Source organism: Pyrus communis, chromosome 11 (assembly GCF_041283825.1).
Source record: "Pyrus communis isolate YQ-2024b chromosome 11, ASM4128382v1, whole genome shotgun sequence".
In the NCBI taxonomy this organism is placed as follows: Eukaryota; Viridiplantae; Streptophyta; class Magnoliopsida; order Rosales; family Rosaceae; genus Pyrus; species Pyrus communis.
The window spans coordinates 12,384,676-12,401,015 of NC_142575.1; the positions used below are offsets into that span (position 1 = coordinate 12,384,676).

At 36.4% G+C, this 16,340-nt stretch overlaps 2 protein-coding genes across 2 annotated transcripts; both read right to left on the bottom strand.

The window, feature by feature from the left end:
• Positions 1–3,723: 3,723 nt before the first annotated feature.
• LOC137743022 (histidine-containing phosphotransfer protein 2-like) lies at positions 3,724–7,999 on the bottom strand. Its single transcript, XM_088679111.1, has 6 exons — positions 7,940–7,999; positions 7,197–7,324; positions 7,040–7,108; positions 4,517–4,588; positions 4,163–4,235; positions 3,724–3,791 (listed from the first exon to the last, which is right to left on the bottom strand). The coding sequence occupies exons 1-6, from the start codon at positions 7,997–7,999 to the stop codon at positions 3,741–3,743; spliced, it is 453 nt and encodes a 150-aa protein (XP_088535237.1). The 3' UTR covers positions 3,724–3,740.
• Positions 8,000–10,360: 2,361 nt separating this feature from the next.
• On the bottom strand, positions 10,361–14,757 carry LOC137743021 (histidine-containing phosphotransfer protein 2-like). The gene is made up of 6 exons (XM_068482943.2): positions 14,698–14,757; positions 14,199–14,326; positions 14,041–14,109; positions 12,537–12,608; positions 11,988–12,060; positions 10,361–10,420 (listed from the first exon to the last, which is right to left on the bottom strand). The coding sequence occupies exons 1-6, from the start codon at positions 14,755–14,757 to the stop codon at positions 10,361–10,363; spliced, it is 462 nt and encodes a 153-aa protein (XP_068339044.2).
• Between the last annotated feature and the right edge of the window lie 1,583 nt (positions 14,758–16,340).

Here is a 16,340-nt window from a genome sequence, read left to right on the forward strand (position 1 = left end):
AGAAGACCTGGTATAAAACACCTAAGAGTGTTTGGATGCATACACTATACACATATCTCATCACAGTTGAGGCAGAAGTTTGATGAATAGACAAGCAAAGGCATCTTTATGGGTTATGGTAGCTGTGAGAAGGGATACAGAATCTTTGACTTACAATCCAAGAAAATTATGTGATGTGATAGAAACTACCACACAAATTGAACCCTTTTTAGACAATTATAGTATACGTAAGTAGGGATCGTTCTAAGCCGTGGATTAGAAGGGATGCTAATCAACACAAATTAGACTTAAAACACAAAACTAGACTCTAATGACTCAAAACTGACCAGACGAACTCAAAACAGCGCAAAACAAACAAACTGACTCAAAACAGGAACTAAAGGGTGATTTGGACGAATTCTAGACTTAACTTGACTCAAAATACTAATGGGGACATGTTTGAACGAATTTTAAACTAAAACTAAGTAGGTTGCAGAAACAAAGTAATTGATACTAAATTGGCGTGAATGAAGGGGGTGAAAGGCTAGCTACAGGGTCCTTCTCCATACATGACACATATGCATACAAATCGATTTCCAGTTATTATTCCTATAAACCATGAATGACAATGCCCCAAATTAATTGTGAACTGCACAAATTAACTCTCAAATTTTCCTAATTTCATTGAATTGGACTCAGCGACGCAATCAAATTATTCTTATCAAGTTCCCTATATGAACAGCATGATAGAGATACATATCAAAGATCATTAAGTTCTATGAAAATCTTAAGCATTGACAATGTATTCATAACTATGAACTACATGATACTCCTACCATGGATTTACTTAACACAATCATGACTAGTGATTTCCACTACTTATAAATATAAGTTCATAACTATTAGGTGAAATTCCCTTATATTTTAGCATCAGATTCATGCATGCAAACTAAGTATGCATCCTTAATCAACATACAAGAATAAGTTATCAATCAAACAGATAAGTAAATCGCATTCATGTTTTACGAAACAATAAATGGATGTAATCAAGTCATATCACATATATGTTCATGGCTTCGAATTCACCTCTAACTAAAACGAAATTAGTTCCACATGTCTATCATAACTGAAAACCAAATTAAAACAAACATTGAACTAAAACTAAAGATAGAATAAACCCAGAAACGCTCTAGCACTCCAATGGCCTTGGATGGCACAATCCTTGGATGCAGCATGACTCAAAACTCCTTCTCTCCTTCCTTCCTTGTTGCGGCACACAATATATTTTCTCTCTGAATTCTCTCTATGGTTCTCTCCCTTTTGTGCAGCATAAAGTATGTATATATATGCTAGGGTTCATGGCACCAATCCTTGGAGAACAAGGATAGGGCACAGCACAAGTCCAGAAGGAAAAGAAGTAGGGTAGTTCGGCACAAACTTAGGGCTTCTAGAAAGGGGTATTGTGACAAGTTTCTAGAAGGACAAGGGATAAGATATGCGGCACAAATCTACGGCAGAGGATAGGGCTTCTAGAATCAAATATTTAGGTGATTTAATGTGAAATTGATTCCCCTTTGTAGCTAGAATTAAGGTAGGAAAAGATTAGGATAGGATAAGATAAGGTAAGGTTGGATAAGGTTTGGATAAGATAAGGTAGTTTGGATAATGTTTCCTTCTTTTTAGCTGATTTCTTATCTTCCAAGTCTTGAATTAATTTCTTCAGATGTTAAACACATTCCTAGCCTCTTTTGATCTTCAAAAACGTCCATCCACCTTGCTCCATGCATGTGATATCCATTCCAAGCCCAAAACTGCTCTAAAATGCTCTAAATTGCCTTTTCTTGCCAACTTTGCCATTTGGACCTACAAACACACGAAAATAGCTTAAAACACTACTAAATAGAAACTAACTGAGTAAATGCAAGGAAATAGGCTAACAAAGTCGCATAAATATGCTCCTATCATTATACTCTCCAGAAGTGTAGTGTTTAATGAAAATCAATCTTGGAATTGGGAAAGCAACAAGGTTGAGTCACTCCCTGTACCTATCAGTTTTGAGAATGACACTAGTGACAATGAAATGCAACAAGTTCACCTCATGAAACTCAAATTGAAAATGTTGCAAGTCCTCAATTGGTCTCAGATATTGTTGGTTCATAAACAAATAACAGTGAATGTTCAAGTCTAAACTCAACTCCTAGCTCTACAACAGTGAAGTGGAAGAGCCTAGATGAAATATATGCAAGATGTCATATGCAAAATCATTACTTGTGAAGTTTAGCCTTGAAGACTGTAAACCTATGTCTATTCCTCTACTTACTGGTGATAAGCTCAAGAAGATAGATGAAAGTGGATTGGCTGATGAAAGCATGTATAGAAAAATTGTAGATAATCTATTGTATTTGATGGCAACTAGACCAGATCTGATGTATGCTGCTAGTTTGTTGTCAAGGTTCATGAACAGTCCCGCAAAGAAACATTTTGGAGTTGAAATGAGAGTTCTAAGATGTGTGCAGGGCACACTAAGTTATGGAATTGAGTACACAAAAGACAAAGCTGCAATCCTTGTAGGATTTTGTGAAGTTGATTGGGCAGGAAGTGAAGATGATTGTAGGAGTACCTTAAGTTATGCCTTTAGTTTTGGCAGTGGTGTCTTCCCTTAGGCTTCTGTGAAGCAAAACATAGTTGCTCTATCAACTGCAGAAGCTGAGTATGTCTCAACTCAGTCCATTTGGTTATGGTTTGTACTTGATGATTTTGGGGAAAAGCCGGCCATAATAGAATAGATAGGCGAAGTAGCCAATAGCAGTTTGTTCTCGCCTATCGATAAATAGTAGGGTGCTTCAAAGCTCAAACCATTTGAAACTGAATTGATGCAACACCCCTATTCTGTGATAACATGTCTGCAATCTCTATGGTGAAGAACCCTGTCTTCCACCAGAAAACTGGACACATAGATAGGAAGTTTCACTTCATAAGGGAAGCATTACAAGAATGAGTGATTGATGTGAAGTTCTACAGAAGTGAAGAACAACTTGAAGATATCTTTACTAAGGCATTGTCTAAAGAAAGATTCAACTACTTAAGACTCAAGTTTGGAGTGAAACCAGTGAGCAGCTTAGGAGAGGCTGTTGAGAATTAAGCTCCTCACAAGGTTTGAAATCAACCTGCAGATGTTGATCCTGCAGATGAACTTGCAAAGATGAAGAAAGTTTCTATTTTTAGTAATAGCCGTTATGTTTAAATGTCAAACGGTTAGGTTAAGTTACTATTTCAGGAAAGATGAACATCTATGTTTGTTCTTATCTCTTGAATGTACTGTGTTGCGGGATCCATTCCCAAGTGAAAGGACCACAGTTCCTGATGATCTAGAGGGCTGAGATTGATCCTTGAAAAATAGGATCTCTCCAAGCCTCTATATGCTAGGGTTTTGATTAATGAAACACTATGAAATTTTACTCTCTCTCACTCAAGCCTCTCTGCAATATTGTTCTTCGAATCCTTATTTCCAAAAGCTAAAACCTTAAGAAATTAACATAAAAAGATCATGGCCTAGTACCATTCCATCACGAAAATCAAAGTTACAAGAGTATAGATATAGAAGCAGTCTCCAATTCACTTAGCATGAACTTATTATAAAGCACCAAATACAACACTAAACACGTCATAACCTGCTTATAAAAAGATACTAAAGTTCAGTTCCAGGAAACGTATTTCACAGCCGATATAAACATCTGATCTTCCAAAGAAGAACCAGCTCTCTACTTACGGCGCTTTTTGGTATCATAAGGAGCAATAATAGTGCGTTCCATCTGTACCCGGTATATGTCCAGAGTATATTTGGAAAAGAAAAAGAACAGAGAAATAAGCATATGAGGATATACTGAATGGAAGAAATCACCACTGAAATTGTTTAGTAATATAGTGTATTGATGCTGGAAATGACCAATAACTCTATTTTTTTTTCCTTCTGCAAACAATTAAAAATAAAAATCGGCATGTTCATAAGTTGTTAGAAAGTACTAAAGCTCAAATTTTTTTTTTTTTCCTGGCAACAGGTTCTCTTATTAACCCACATATATTTCTTTCCATAGCATAGAATGTAACGGCATGGATGTTTCTAAAGAAGAAATATTTCTGCAGATTAAAGCTAAGATTGATCAAAATTCACTGTAAGTACTACCTCCAGAATTTGATGAAGCTTTTCCCTCAAGTAAATATATTCACGCTTGACCACGTCAAAGTCCGCAAAGCACCTAAAAGCATAGCATTTGTTGAAATAGTGTTAATAGAGAGGATTTGTATAAATCTGAGTGAATTGCGAAGGTTGTTTAGTGTTATTCTTTCTATTCACCCTAAACCTAAACCTTTTAAAACCCCGGTTTATTTTGTGTCATAGAATTGCATCCAGTCCTATTTTCCTACATGGAAATGAGGGGCATTTGGAGTGCTTTAAATTTTAAGGATTATAACTGTATGATGTGGACACAAGTAATTTCATTTTTAGCAGCTTGGTGATGAGAGAAAAAATTCTTACTTTTCCTTATTATAGGCAAGGCTTGATTCTCGGAGCTCTCTACAAGCAGCAGCCACCCGGCAACCACCAACACTGTAACTCCAAATGCAGCAAACATATCAATATATACTAATTAAGTAGAAAAGTAGATATAAAAATCGAGCATCCTTTGGAGCTCCTAATGAGAATAATAATATATAATACTAAAATGCAGAAACAATCAATAGATGGAAATAGTATCTTCTATATCATGAAAGAAACTCCATCCCCATAATCCTTTGTCTTTCCTTTGTCACATTTAAAACTTGACTAGCAATTTCTCTCTTGTTGATAATAAACCATTTATTTAATGTCTGCTTATAATTGATACCCAGGATTAGAAATAGACTTTATGAGGTATAATATTCACTGCGGGTCTCAATTGAAAAAACATTTCGAGACTCAAGAAATAAGTGTTCGCTATCCCACATCGGTGGGGAAAAGAAAATTGGAGTTTAAATATGATTACCCCACTTTAACTAATATCGAGTCCTTTTGTGATAAAACCTCAAACTCCTCTCAGGAGGGGCCTTTAAGACATATAAAAAAAATTAAATTAAATATAGCAATATCAATAATTGAAAAAAAAAATTAAGATTTTTTCATTGGCATGAAAAAAATTTATAAAACAAGAGTAATGGGGCTTTAAAATTTTTATGAAGAATTTAGTATTAAGATGATTCTATTATAAGAGTAGAATTTGTTTACAAGCTTTAATATAAAAAAAATGAAGATTCGAAGAAAAATTTAAGATCATAACTCAAAACTTTTGTTGTGAGATTACCTTTGTTTTATATGAACTGACAGAACAAAAAAAAAATTAGTTTTTATATTGTAAAAAAGAAGGCTAATTATAAGTTTGGTTTTATGAACTGACAGAAAAAGAAATAGTTTTTATATGGTTTAGCTTTAAAAAAAAAAAAAAAAAAAAAAAAAAAAAAAAAAAGAAGAAGAAGAAGAAAGAAAGAAAGAAAGAAAGAGAAAGAGAAAACTAGGTTTTATATGGTTTAGCTTTAAGAAAAAAAAAAAAAAAGGAAAGAAAGAGAAGGCTATTAGTTTTAAAAAACCAAAATGGGTTGTTGACAAACACAAGTTTCGCACCCATGAGCAGATGGTATAGTCAAATTCCACTCACCATTGCAGTACGTACTAGCTATTTACAATAAGGACGTAAATTTCAGGATGGGCCTAGGCCTAGCCTGGCCTCCATGTGGCTCTGCCTCTGTTTGTAATCATTGTTATATGTATTCATTCTATGAGTATGCATATGCAAAGCCTAATCTAATCTTGTCAATAAGTTGAATAAATCGTGAGTCTGCATATTCCGTGCGTGAACATGAATAATAGATTAGATAAATCTTCATCTTGCCCCACAATAGCAGGGGCCTCGTGTTGACTTCTTCACTAGATTTCTTATTTAGCACCTTACTTCAAAGTTTTTTCAAATATGCACGCTGTGATAAATGATCAAACGTATGTAAAGTTTACTAATAATTGCTAACTATCAAGGCACCATTGCTAAGATGTGTAGTTTTTGTGTATGACATGGGATTCATGCTACATATCCAATAGAGTGCCTAAATGAAACATTGCTTTCGAAATTCTGTCTTACATAGACTTATTCATCCCTAGTATTGGTTTCATCTGTTTAACATTCAATGTAAATAGGTATGGCATACCTTTGTAAGTTAGCATTACCATTATTTGTCAGAAAAGTTCTCATTACCTAAAACAATCTATCATTAGGTAAAATTTGGAAGTGATAACTGAAAAATCTAGTGATTATGCCATGCACGTCGCATGTTATTACCAATTCTCCATTTTTGGACGTAAATGAACATGTATGGAGATCACATTCGTCCAAATGTAGAAATGGAAGGACTGCAAAGTAATATCACCTGTCAATTTTTATGTTGCTTCATATTTACACTTTGGAAGAATGTGATCGATCTCCATGCCACATTCATTTACATCCAAAATGGAAAATTGGTAGCTGACAATATCTTCTAACAGTTATACATGCAATGTGTGTGGATATACTCACTGGATTTTTCAGTTATCACTTCCAAATTTTACCTAATGATAGATTGTTATAGGTAATGCTAACTTTTCTGACCTAAAAAAGGTAATGCTAATTTACAAAGGTATATGCCTTGCCTATTTATGTAGAAATTAAACAAGAAAAGTTAACCAACAAAATTTTTCTAAATGTTTATACAGATGCAACCGATACTGCATATGAAAAAGTCTACGTAAAGAGAATTTCTAAAGCAGTGTTTCGTTTAGGCACTCTGTTGGATATGCAGCATCAATCATTGTTTCGTTTAGGCACTCTATTGGATGTGTAGCATCAATCTCATATGTCATACACAAAAGAAAGCGTCTTTGCAGTTCTGCCTTGATCATTGATGGTCTTACGACATAGGTGTATAAAATTCACACATTTCTTGACTGAAATACATGTAAATAGGCAGAAATCTCAGATGTAATCAGCAATAATATTACCTTGCGCTAATTCCCTTGAGCTTGTGCGTAAGGTCTGTAATCTTAGGATAGTTGAGAACAGGTTTGCTCCTAAAACCGAATTCTCCCAAATAGTCAATATGTATAGGCAATAATTAAACTTAAAAAGCAATTACTTGAAACCATTGAAGAAAAATACAGTTTTCTTTCAAATCCTTCTATGCCATAGTCAGCATCACGAATGAACATGGCTATTACTTCCACAGCCAAACCAGGAGTTTCATTGTCTAATTCTTTCAGTTGATCAAAGCGGTCGGCCACTATACCCTGCCAGAAACATGGCGATTAGTTTGTAAATTAAATTTAATACGATCCTTTTTTGTCTGTTGGGAAAAAAATGTTACCTGTTACTACATAAACAATAATCACCCTAAAAACCAGTGACCAGCCCAACCAAATACTAACCCTACGGACCTACGGTGAAGAGGAAAACAATGATGCAACACCTAAAATAGAGAGATTATGTGAAATTTCATAATAAAAAAAAATGGGTAACGTTTAGGAATTACCATTTTCAACCATATTTCTTGGGTTTATTTTGTGGCATTGTGATAAAGTTAATTACTTCACTATAGAGACACACCCCATCCAGAAAAATCTACAAAAATTAGCAAAGCCATCGCAGGCTTCTATATTTCCCTCTCTCCCTCTAAATTTCCCTCCTCCTTCATCAAACAAAACAGATTTGTAACACCCAAGTCTTCAGCATTACATGCAAATCAATCAGAAACATGAATAGACATTTAGATTAACGTATAAAGCTCACCAAATTTCAAAAAGGAGTTTTAAAAAACCAAAATTAATTAAATAATTAAGGATTTCGAAAAGACAAGCTAATTACCATTTAAGAAAAGCAAAGGAAAGAGGAAGGAGTGAGCTAACCTGCTCGTGCAAAGAGAGGGTAAAATCGTAGAGCTGTTGTTCAAGTCGAGCCCCATACATTTTCTTCCTCCACAGAGAGAGAGAGAGGGAGAGAGAGAGGGAGAGGAAACAAGAGAGAGAAGTGGAGTGTCTCAATTGCTTTGCATGTCTGTATAATATCACAATCTGAACTGGCGGTTTCATCCTGCACTTTGCTTTGGCTGTATTATCTCTCTTTCTCTCTCCTACCTGCACTTTGCTTCACTTGGAAAGCCCCATTTCCTTACTCCTTTAGGCGCATAGCGGTTACGAAAGAAAGACAACTCTCTCTCTTGCTGTCACTCGATGTGTGAGATTTTGATTTTGTTTCCCACGCTCTCATGGTGCAAGTCTGTAACACGCGTTTTCCCAATCTAGGGCCCAAGGATTATCTGTTTTTACGGGAAAATGGGCACTTTGTACTACAATCTAATAGTATTCTTCTTATATTTTAGATTCAAATCATTATTTACAGTCTAGCAGTATTCCTCTTGTAACTTACGTTCAAATCTTGTATATAATGTGTTCAACACCAAAATTATTATGGTTGTCTTATGGTGATTAGTTACTACAAATATATCGTTATATTAGAAACCGGCTAAAATTTAAGTCGATCTCGGTTCAATGTTTTATTGGACTAAGTTACTTTATGTTTGGACGAGGATATTTAAAATTATTAATAAAGAAATTTTAAAATGATGGAATTTACATTTCTTTGTATTTGTGAAGTTGTTTGACTAGTTATGGTGATGTTAGTGACTTAGTGGGTGGTGAAGGCGGTCCTGATAATGGGCGATGACCGCGGCAGTGTTGGTGGTGGGAGTGAGGGTGGCGACAACAATGGGAGTGGAGGCCATGGTGGTGTGGGGGTGGAGGCGGTGATAGTGATGGGTGGTGACGATAGTGATGATGATGGGTGAAGGCATTGTTGGTGGTGGAGTGAAGATGACAATTGAATAAGTTGAGGTTCTATACAAAACTAATCCCAACTACTTATATAAGGTCCCTCATTTCTTCAATGTGGGATTCATTCTCAAGTTCTTAGCACTCCCCATCACGTGTAGAGAATTTTCAAGACTAACACGTGGACATTACAAATCGGGCGACGTTGAGCATTTGTCCTTCTTTCGTTGGATCACATGCTCTGGTATTATGAAGAAGTTGATGTTTCATCATAAAACCAGTTGACAATATGAGAAGTAGCCCAACTACTTGTAAACACATATAAGGTCACTCAACGACAATGACAGAAGTGGTGGTGAAAGCCATGATGGTGGGGTGGTCGCAGCGATGGTGGTTGGAGTGGGGTGATGGTCATGGAAATGTGGTGGGGGGTGGCAGTACATAGCATGGTTGTGGCGCTGGCGATGATGGTGGAAATGAGAATGGTGGTGGTGGTGGTGGTGATGGTGGTAATAGTTGTGGTGACATGGTAGGACTAGGAGAGGTGGTTGTGGTGGCGTGATGGGGAGTTGCAATGAAGACCACGATAATGGTGGGGGTGGAGGTGGGGGTTGCAAGGTGGTGGGCATGTAAGAGTGAAGGTGGCATATATGGAATTAGAGTTGGGCTATGTTAATTTAAAATTTCTTACTTCTGAAAAAAATTTCTAATACTTAGCATGGGATCATCGCATAAGAGAGAAACTTGAGAACGATAATGATGATATGAATAAAATATTATGCTAATTGTGCTGCTTTGTCTCTGCCTAACCCTACCTTTGCCCTAAATCCTAATCTTTTATAGCCAAATTGTACTGATCTTCCTTTTGCCTTTGTGAAAGTGAAACTCTCCATTTTATGTTGAGCAAACTTAAATTGTAAAAAATCAGTTTTCAAGTTCTGATGATTCCTTATATCATTCCAAAAAGTATGAAGTTATATGCAGAGGAACTTCCATCCTTTTCCCTATATGGTTCTTACTAATTCATCCAAAAAGCATGAAATTATATGCAGAGGAACTTCCATCCTTTTCCCTAAAATTTACAAGACTGTGTTGATTTCTGTTAACTGATCACAGAAATTGAAGCAATCCAGCGTTCTAAATCTCTCATTCTAACTATATCGTCTCTCTTTCTACCAAGAATAGATCAAAGAAGAAGAAGAAAAGTTCCGCAAGAACTCTACTCTCTCTCATTATTTTGTCTAATAGAAGTTCTGCAAGAAGCATTTTTTCCTATCCAACAGCAGTCAAATTTACTAATATATGTTAAAGGCGATACGAAATCAAGTCCAAGCTTCATATCACAACATAAGACAGACAAAAGCAGTCTCAAATAGCTAAATACTATGTTCACTAAACAGTAGTGAACTTAATTAAAAGTACCAAATACAACATTAAACAAAGAAACATCTGATCTTCCGGAGAAGCCATTTCCAAAGACCGAATGAACAAACCAGCTGTCTACTGACGACGGCTCTTGGGCTTGTTGGCATTGATTTCACGTTCTATCTGCACTGCAGACTATTTCAAGATTATTTGTTAGGAAATAACGAAGAGAAATAATCAATTAGAACATTTTCGATCGAGGAAATTATCAATGAAAGCATTTAGTAATATACTAGAAATAATCGATCGCATGATCAAATTAGTTTTTTTTTTTCCTTCTGCAATCAGTTGGACAGTAAAAATCTTCCCTGGTACTAAATTATTCAAAAGTTTAAAGTTCTATCATTTTTCTTTTATCCGGCAACATGTTCCCTTCTCTTCATTAATGTACATATGACCAGAACCTCTATGTACCTCTATGTATTTCTTTATATAAAATATTATGTAATAGTGTTGACCTTAAAAATTACAAAACCTACATGGCGCGCAGGCCGGGTAACTAATAAGCTAACTACGTCCTTCGGTCGAATGCGGGGCGTGCCAACTCGTCGGCCGAGCCTGGCCGAGGAGTAAAATTTGTTGATGTAGCTTTGAGCGCGTCGCTGACTTCTTTATCTTGCGATTGCGACCGAGGAAGGAACACTCTCGGTCTCTGGGTTCTACAGCCTGAAGACAAGGCTGCTAATTCTGCGGAGTTCACAAATCGTCCAAGCCCGATTCGGTCACTGTGATTATATTCGTGAGAGAATAAGCACGTCGAATCGAGACCAAACTGTATGGGCACAGGTACTCGAACGTGATGTATGTCTTGATGGTAAACGTAGTTCGGCCGTCGGAATGCCGAACCCTGAAACTCACTTGTGAGTATCCAATCATAAAACCACTCGGCGACCAGTACGCCGAGCAATGTAATTCGTAACACCTAACTATGTCGAGAAGGCTAGCAAGGTGACCTCTGCCAACAAAGGTTCGAAAACCTTTCTCGACCGAGACTTGGATAGATAATCGGTCGACCTCGACGCAGTGCTGTTTATCCAAACTGAAGGTGCTTCTTAGTCGGCTGATTCTGCGGCAGCAGTGCTGTTTATCCAAACTGAAGGTACTCGCCGGGTGCTTCCACAGTGCTGTTTATCCAAACTGAAGGTGTGTCGGCAGGAAAAAGAAAAGGAAAAAATCTCAAGGTGTTTGAGAGGTTTTGCGCAGGGCAATTGTATGCTGATTTGAAGGTCCTTTCTGTTTGCATGATTTCTTGTATTTATAGTGCCCCATTCCTTGAAACCGACTCCGATTTGGATTGGGAGTCCTTGTCCCATTTCGCCTCTTCCTCGAACAAACCTACTCCTACTGGGATTCTGAATTTTCCTTCTTTTCGGGACTTCATTCCTTGCTGGTCGAGAATCCTAGTTGCACCAGGACTTCCTCGACCTTTCTATTTATCTGGGCTACTTATGATAGGATCTGGCCGACCCTGCCAGCTGGCCCGGGCCTTATTATTCGACCCATATTATTTGTCATCACCTTGGGCCGAGCGCAACCTGCTGCTCGGCCCAGCCATAATATTTTGGGCCCAAACAAATAGTATGGGTGAAAAGATGAAGAGATACATTTCTACAGATTAAGGTTGAGAGTGATCTAAAAAGATGAAGAGATACATTTCTACAGATTAAGGTTGAGAGTGATCTAAGTTCACTACAAGTATTACCTGAAGAATGTGGTTCAGGTTTTCCCGCAAGACAAGATATTCACGTTTGACCACGTCAAAGCCTGCAACGCACCTGAAAACATAGCATTTCATTAAAAGAGGGTTAGTAAGAGAACGAGAAGGTCTCTATGGTAGATCACATAAGATGATTTGTATAAGTCTGAGAGAATTGCAAAGGTTGTTGAAATGTAAATATTCTTTCTCTTCAACTTTTGAGAAATTGAGCATAACTACTCAACTGGAACCGAAGATATATAGTGAATTAATAGAAGGCAGAAGGGAGAGAGATCTTTAATGAGTTTAAAAACCCTGGCATACTTTTTGTTAGATAATTCTCTTTCTCTCCCATATAGTTTTGTTTTCCTACATGGCTATGAGGGGCTAAAAGACCTACTTTAGCATTACAGTTCTAAAAAATGAAATGATTTGGAATTTTCATAGTTGTGGAATGTTAGTAGCATGTATTCCTAAAACTTGATTGAAGATGTGGTGCGGTAAAACAAAAGAAATAGAACTGTATGATGTGGTAGTAAGAGAACAAAATCGTACCTTTCCTTGTTATTTGCAACATATGCTTCTCGGAGCTCAATACAAGCTGCAGCCACTCGGCAACCACCAACACTGTAACTCCAAATGCAGTAAACCAAATTAATATTATCTACCTATGTAAAATGCAGAACAATTTGAGCATCTATAATCTATAAAATCATCTATGTCATGAAAGAAACTCCAATCCTGGAAGCCATTGTCATTTACTTGCCATAATAAAGCGTTTAATTTATGTCTGCTAACATTGTTTACCCCTGGATGTAAAACAGACTACGTGGGGTAAAATAGTCACTAGGGGGTCTCAGTAAAAGAAAAAATCGAGAGTCAAGAGTCGAAACTCGAACACAACTATAGTTGGAAAGGAAATAAGTCCTGCGATGCCCAAATTATGTGCTTCAAGAAGAAACTAAGGTATATAGTTGAATCTGTGGTAAAATTAATATTATCTACCTATGCCCAAATTATTCTGTGGTAAAATTAATATTATCTACCTATGCCAAATTATCTACCTATGGCAAGATCTATCAAAAATTGACTGCATATGTGCTTCAACATTCAATGTGATAGATCTTGCCACAGATTCAGGCAGGGCATATATGCAGAGTGTCACAGGAAATCAGTCAATTTTTCTATTGGTATGCTTTTCTCCCTAATTCACGTACAGACTAGAAAGATATGAGCAATACATGCACTACCAGAGTAGGTTGTAACAGTTCTTACTTTTTATTCTATTAAAGGTTGTAATAGGAATTATTTGGAACTTGAATCGGCATATGCCGCGCGTGAGCGTGGATAAATCATATGCACGTGTTAGCATGAATAGATTACATGCCGCGCGTGAGCATGGATAGATCATATGCCACGTGTTAAACACACTACGTGTTGACTTCAATAGATTTCTTAGTTAGCACCTTACTTTTTCCATGTTTTCAGACATGCACGGCTTCATAAATAACCAATCATATGAGTCTTCATCCACACGCTACGTGTTGCTAACTATCAATTCTGTTAAGTTAAATGCTTGCAAATGTGATCTCCATTTCACGTTCTTTCACATCCAAATCGGAAATTTAGTAACCGACTATATATCTTCCAACGGTATTAATATGCAATGAGCATGGACATATTCACTAGATTTTTCAGTTCTCACTTGCAAATTTGCTTAACCAAAATTGGAAATCCTTTAACTAACGGTATGATAACTTGCAAACGTTTACATCCAAACAAGAAATTTTCTAACAAAATCTTCCGAATCTTAAACAGGTGCAACAAATATTACAAACATCCAAGTATACTTAAAAGGAATTTCTAAAGTTCGTTTAGTCACTCTGTTGGATATCTAACATGAATCTCATTTCTCATACACAAAAACATCTTAATTAGTAAGAACATCTTAGCAATTATGCCTTGATAAATTTGGCCGTATGACACAGCAGATGTATAAAAATCATAAATATTTTGAGTGAATTGCATGTACACAACAAGATGTAATTGGCAGTATTACCTCGCGCTAATTCCCTTGAGCTTGAGCGTAAGTTCTCTCACCTTAGAATAGTCGATGACAGTTCCATTCCTGTAATTGACCTCTCCAAAATGAGTCACTATAGATAGGCAACAGTTATTCTAAAACGTCATTTAATTGGAGCCACAGAAGAGAATTACAGTTTTTTTTCAAGTTCATCTATGGTAAAGTCAGCACTACGAATAGCAACGGTTAGCACTTCCACAACTAAACCAGGATTTTCATCTTCTAACTCTTTGATTTGATCAAAGCGGTCATCCAGTATGCCCTGCCAGAAACATGGTGATTAGTTACGACCAACCAATATGTTAACGTGTTGATGCATTAACCCTAATCACTAAAAGAACCAGCGACCAGTCCCACCAAATACCAACTGTGACTAAGGCAAAAACAATGATCCAATACCCTAACAGAGATATATCTCAATTTCATCAATAAAATCAGCATTACAAGTCCTAAATAAGTTGACCATATATTAGAGCTAAACCAATTAAAACCCTTTTTCACCACTCTTTCTGAAAAACAAATAAATAAACATATAAATTAGCATATGAAACTCCACAAAATTCAAAAAGAAGTACTTACAGCGAACTAAAAAAAGAAGGCAAAAAAGAAAAGGGGGTGGAGTGTTGATCTCACCTGCTCTCGCAACGAGCGGATAAAATCTATGAGCTGTTGTGTAAGCTGAGCTGCAAACATTTTCTTCCTTCAGACAGAGAGAGAGAGAGAGAGAGAGAGAGAGAGAGAGAGAGGAATCAAGTGAAGTGGAGTAACAGTAGCCTGCCCTTGCATGTGTATATAATGAGCTTCTTCAAAGGGGTCGTTATGCTCGGGAATGTACTTTCATGACACGAATACACTATGACGTCTGTATACATTGTACGATTAGCACAGGACGCCACGTTGGCAGTACACACTCCACGCCAGATGCTCTCTCGCTCTGCTGAGGCTGGAAATTGGCATGGACCATGGCCATCAACTGGCAGTTTCATCCTGCTTTGTTTTGGCAGCATTCTCTTACCTGCAGCAGCGGTTACGAAGAAAACTATAACTCTGACTGGTATATTGATTATGGTACTGTTTCGCACGCGTTCCCATGAAGCGCATTTGTAACACGCGCCGTCCCAATCTGCGTTTTTGTTTGGAGTACGGGAACTGGATCTAGGGCTCATATTCTGGCTCCACTCAATAACACTTCCAGTTGAGTGGGCTATTATTAAAAAGTTAGCCCATGTTTTATTTAATTCTGAGCTCGTTGGCATAAAGTGATTTTTTTTTTTTCACAAAACACGTTCCAAGTTTTATTATAAATCCAAGTGCTAACTTAAAAATACTTCCAGGTGCTTCCTAAAAAAACTGGGATAATGCTAAGGAGGTTAAAGTTTAAAATCAAGTTTTGTAAATCAAATGATGTGGTTGTTGATGATCGGATTGTTACTTAAGTATTAATTACCGTATTTATTTTTCATGAGTGACACATCATTTGGTTTATAAATTTGACTTAAAATTTTGGTCTCTCTAGTCTCTAGTATCTAAAAAGCTGATATCTTAAAAGTGGGCCAAAAGTGATTAGAGTTTAAATCAGAGTTATTTCCTCATTTTCCCCTTCTCCCCCACTAATGTGTCCTACTTTCTCAATCTTTTGTAATTAAGTTATATTGTGCCTAAAGTTAAAAGAATTCGTATTACAAGCATGTTACCCTTATAATCTATTTGTATCATAATGTTATCTATATCTATGTCTATAAATGAAGCGCCCCAAAATGATGAAGCTTTCGAAATACCATAAATTGCCCCTCAAAACTTTCACAAATTACAATTGAATTAAAAAGAGTTAAAGTAATTCAACACATTTTAATTGTGAATGAATTTAAAACTTAAAAAAAAAATAACAAAAACAAAAATCTCCCACATTAATGGGTGGTTTATGCTTGACTTCCAATTTATTTCTAAATAAATTTTAAATAAGAAAAACTTAAATTCCTTTTTTTTTGTAAAAAACCATGGAAAAAAACTTTAAATTAACATAAGTGTATGATAAGAGGCTAGTATCATCTTAAGTGGCATCTTAGGTGAACAGCCACATTATTTGAACTGATATGAATTTTTATTCAATAAAAAATACTTAAAAAAAAAAAAAAAAAAGAAGGAAATACCATAAAACCTAGCAAACATGAAACTTTTGCGTTTCTTCTTGTGTCGTCTCCTCCTTCCTTCACCTACCTTTCTCAGTCACCATCTTTCCTACGCCCTACGAGAACACCGCTCCCACTACTGTCTTT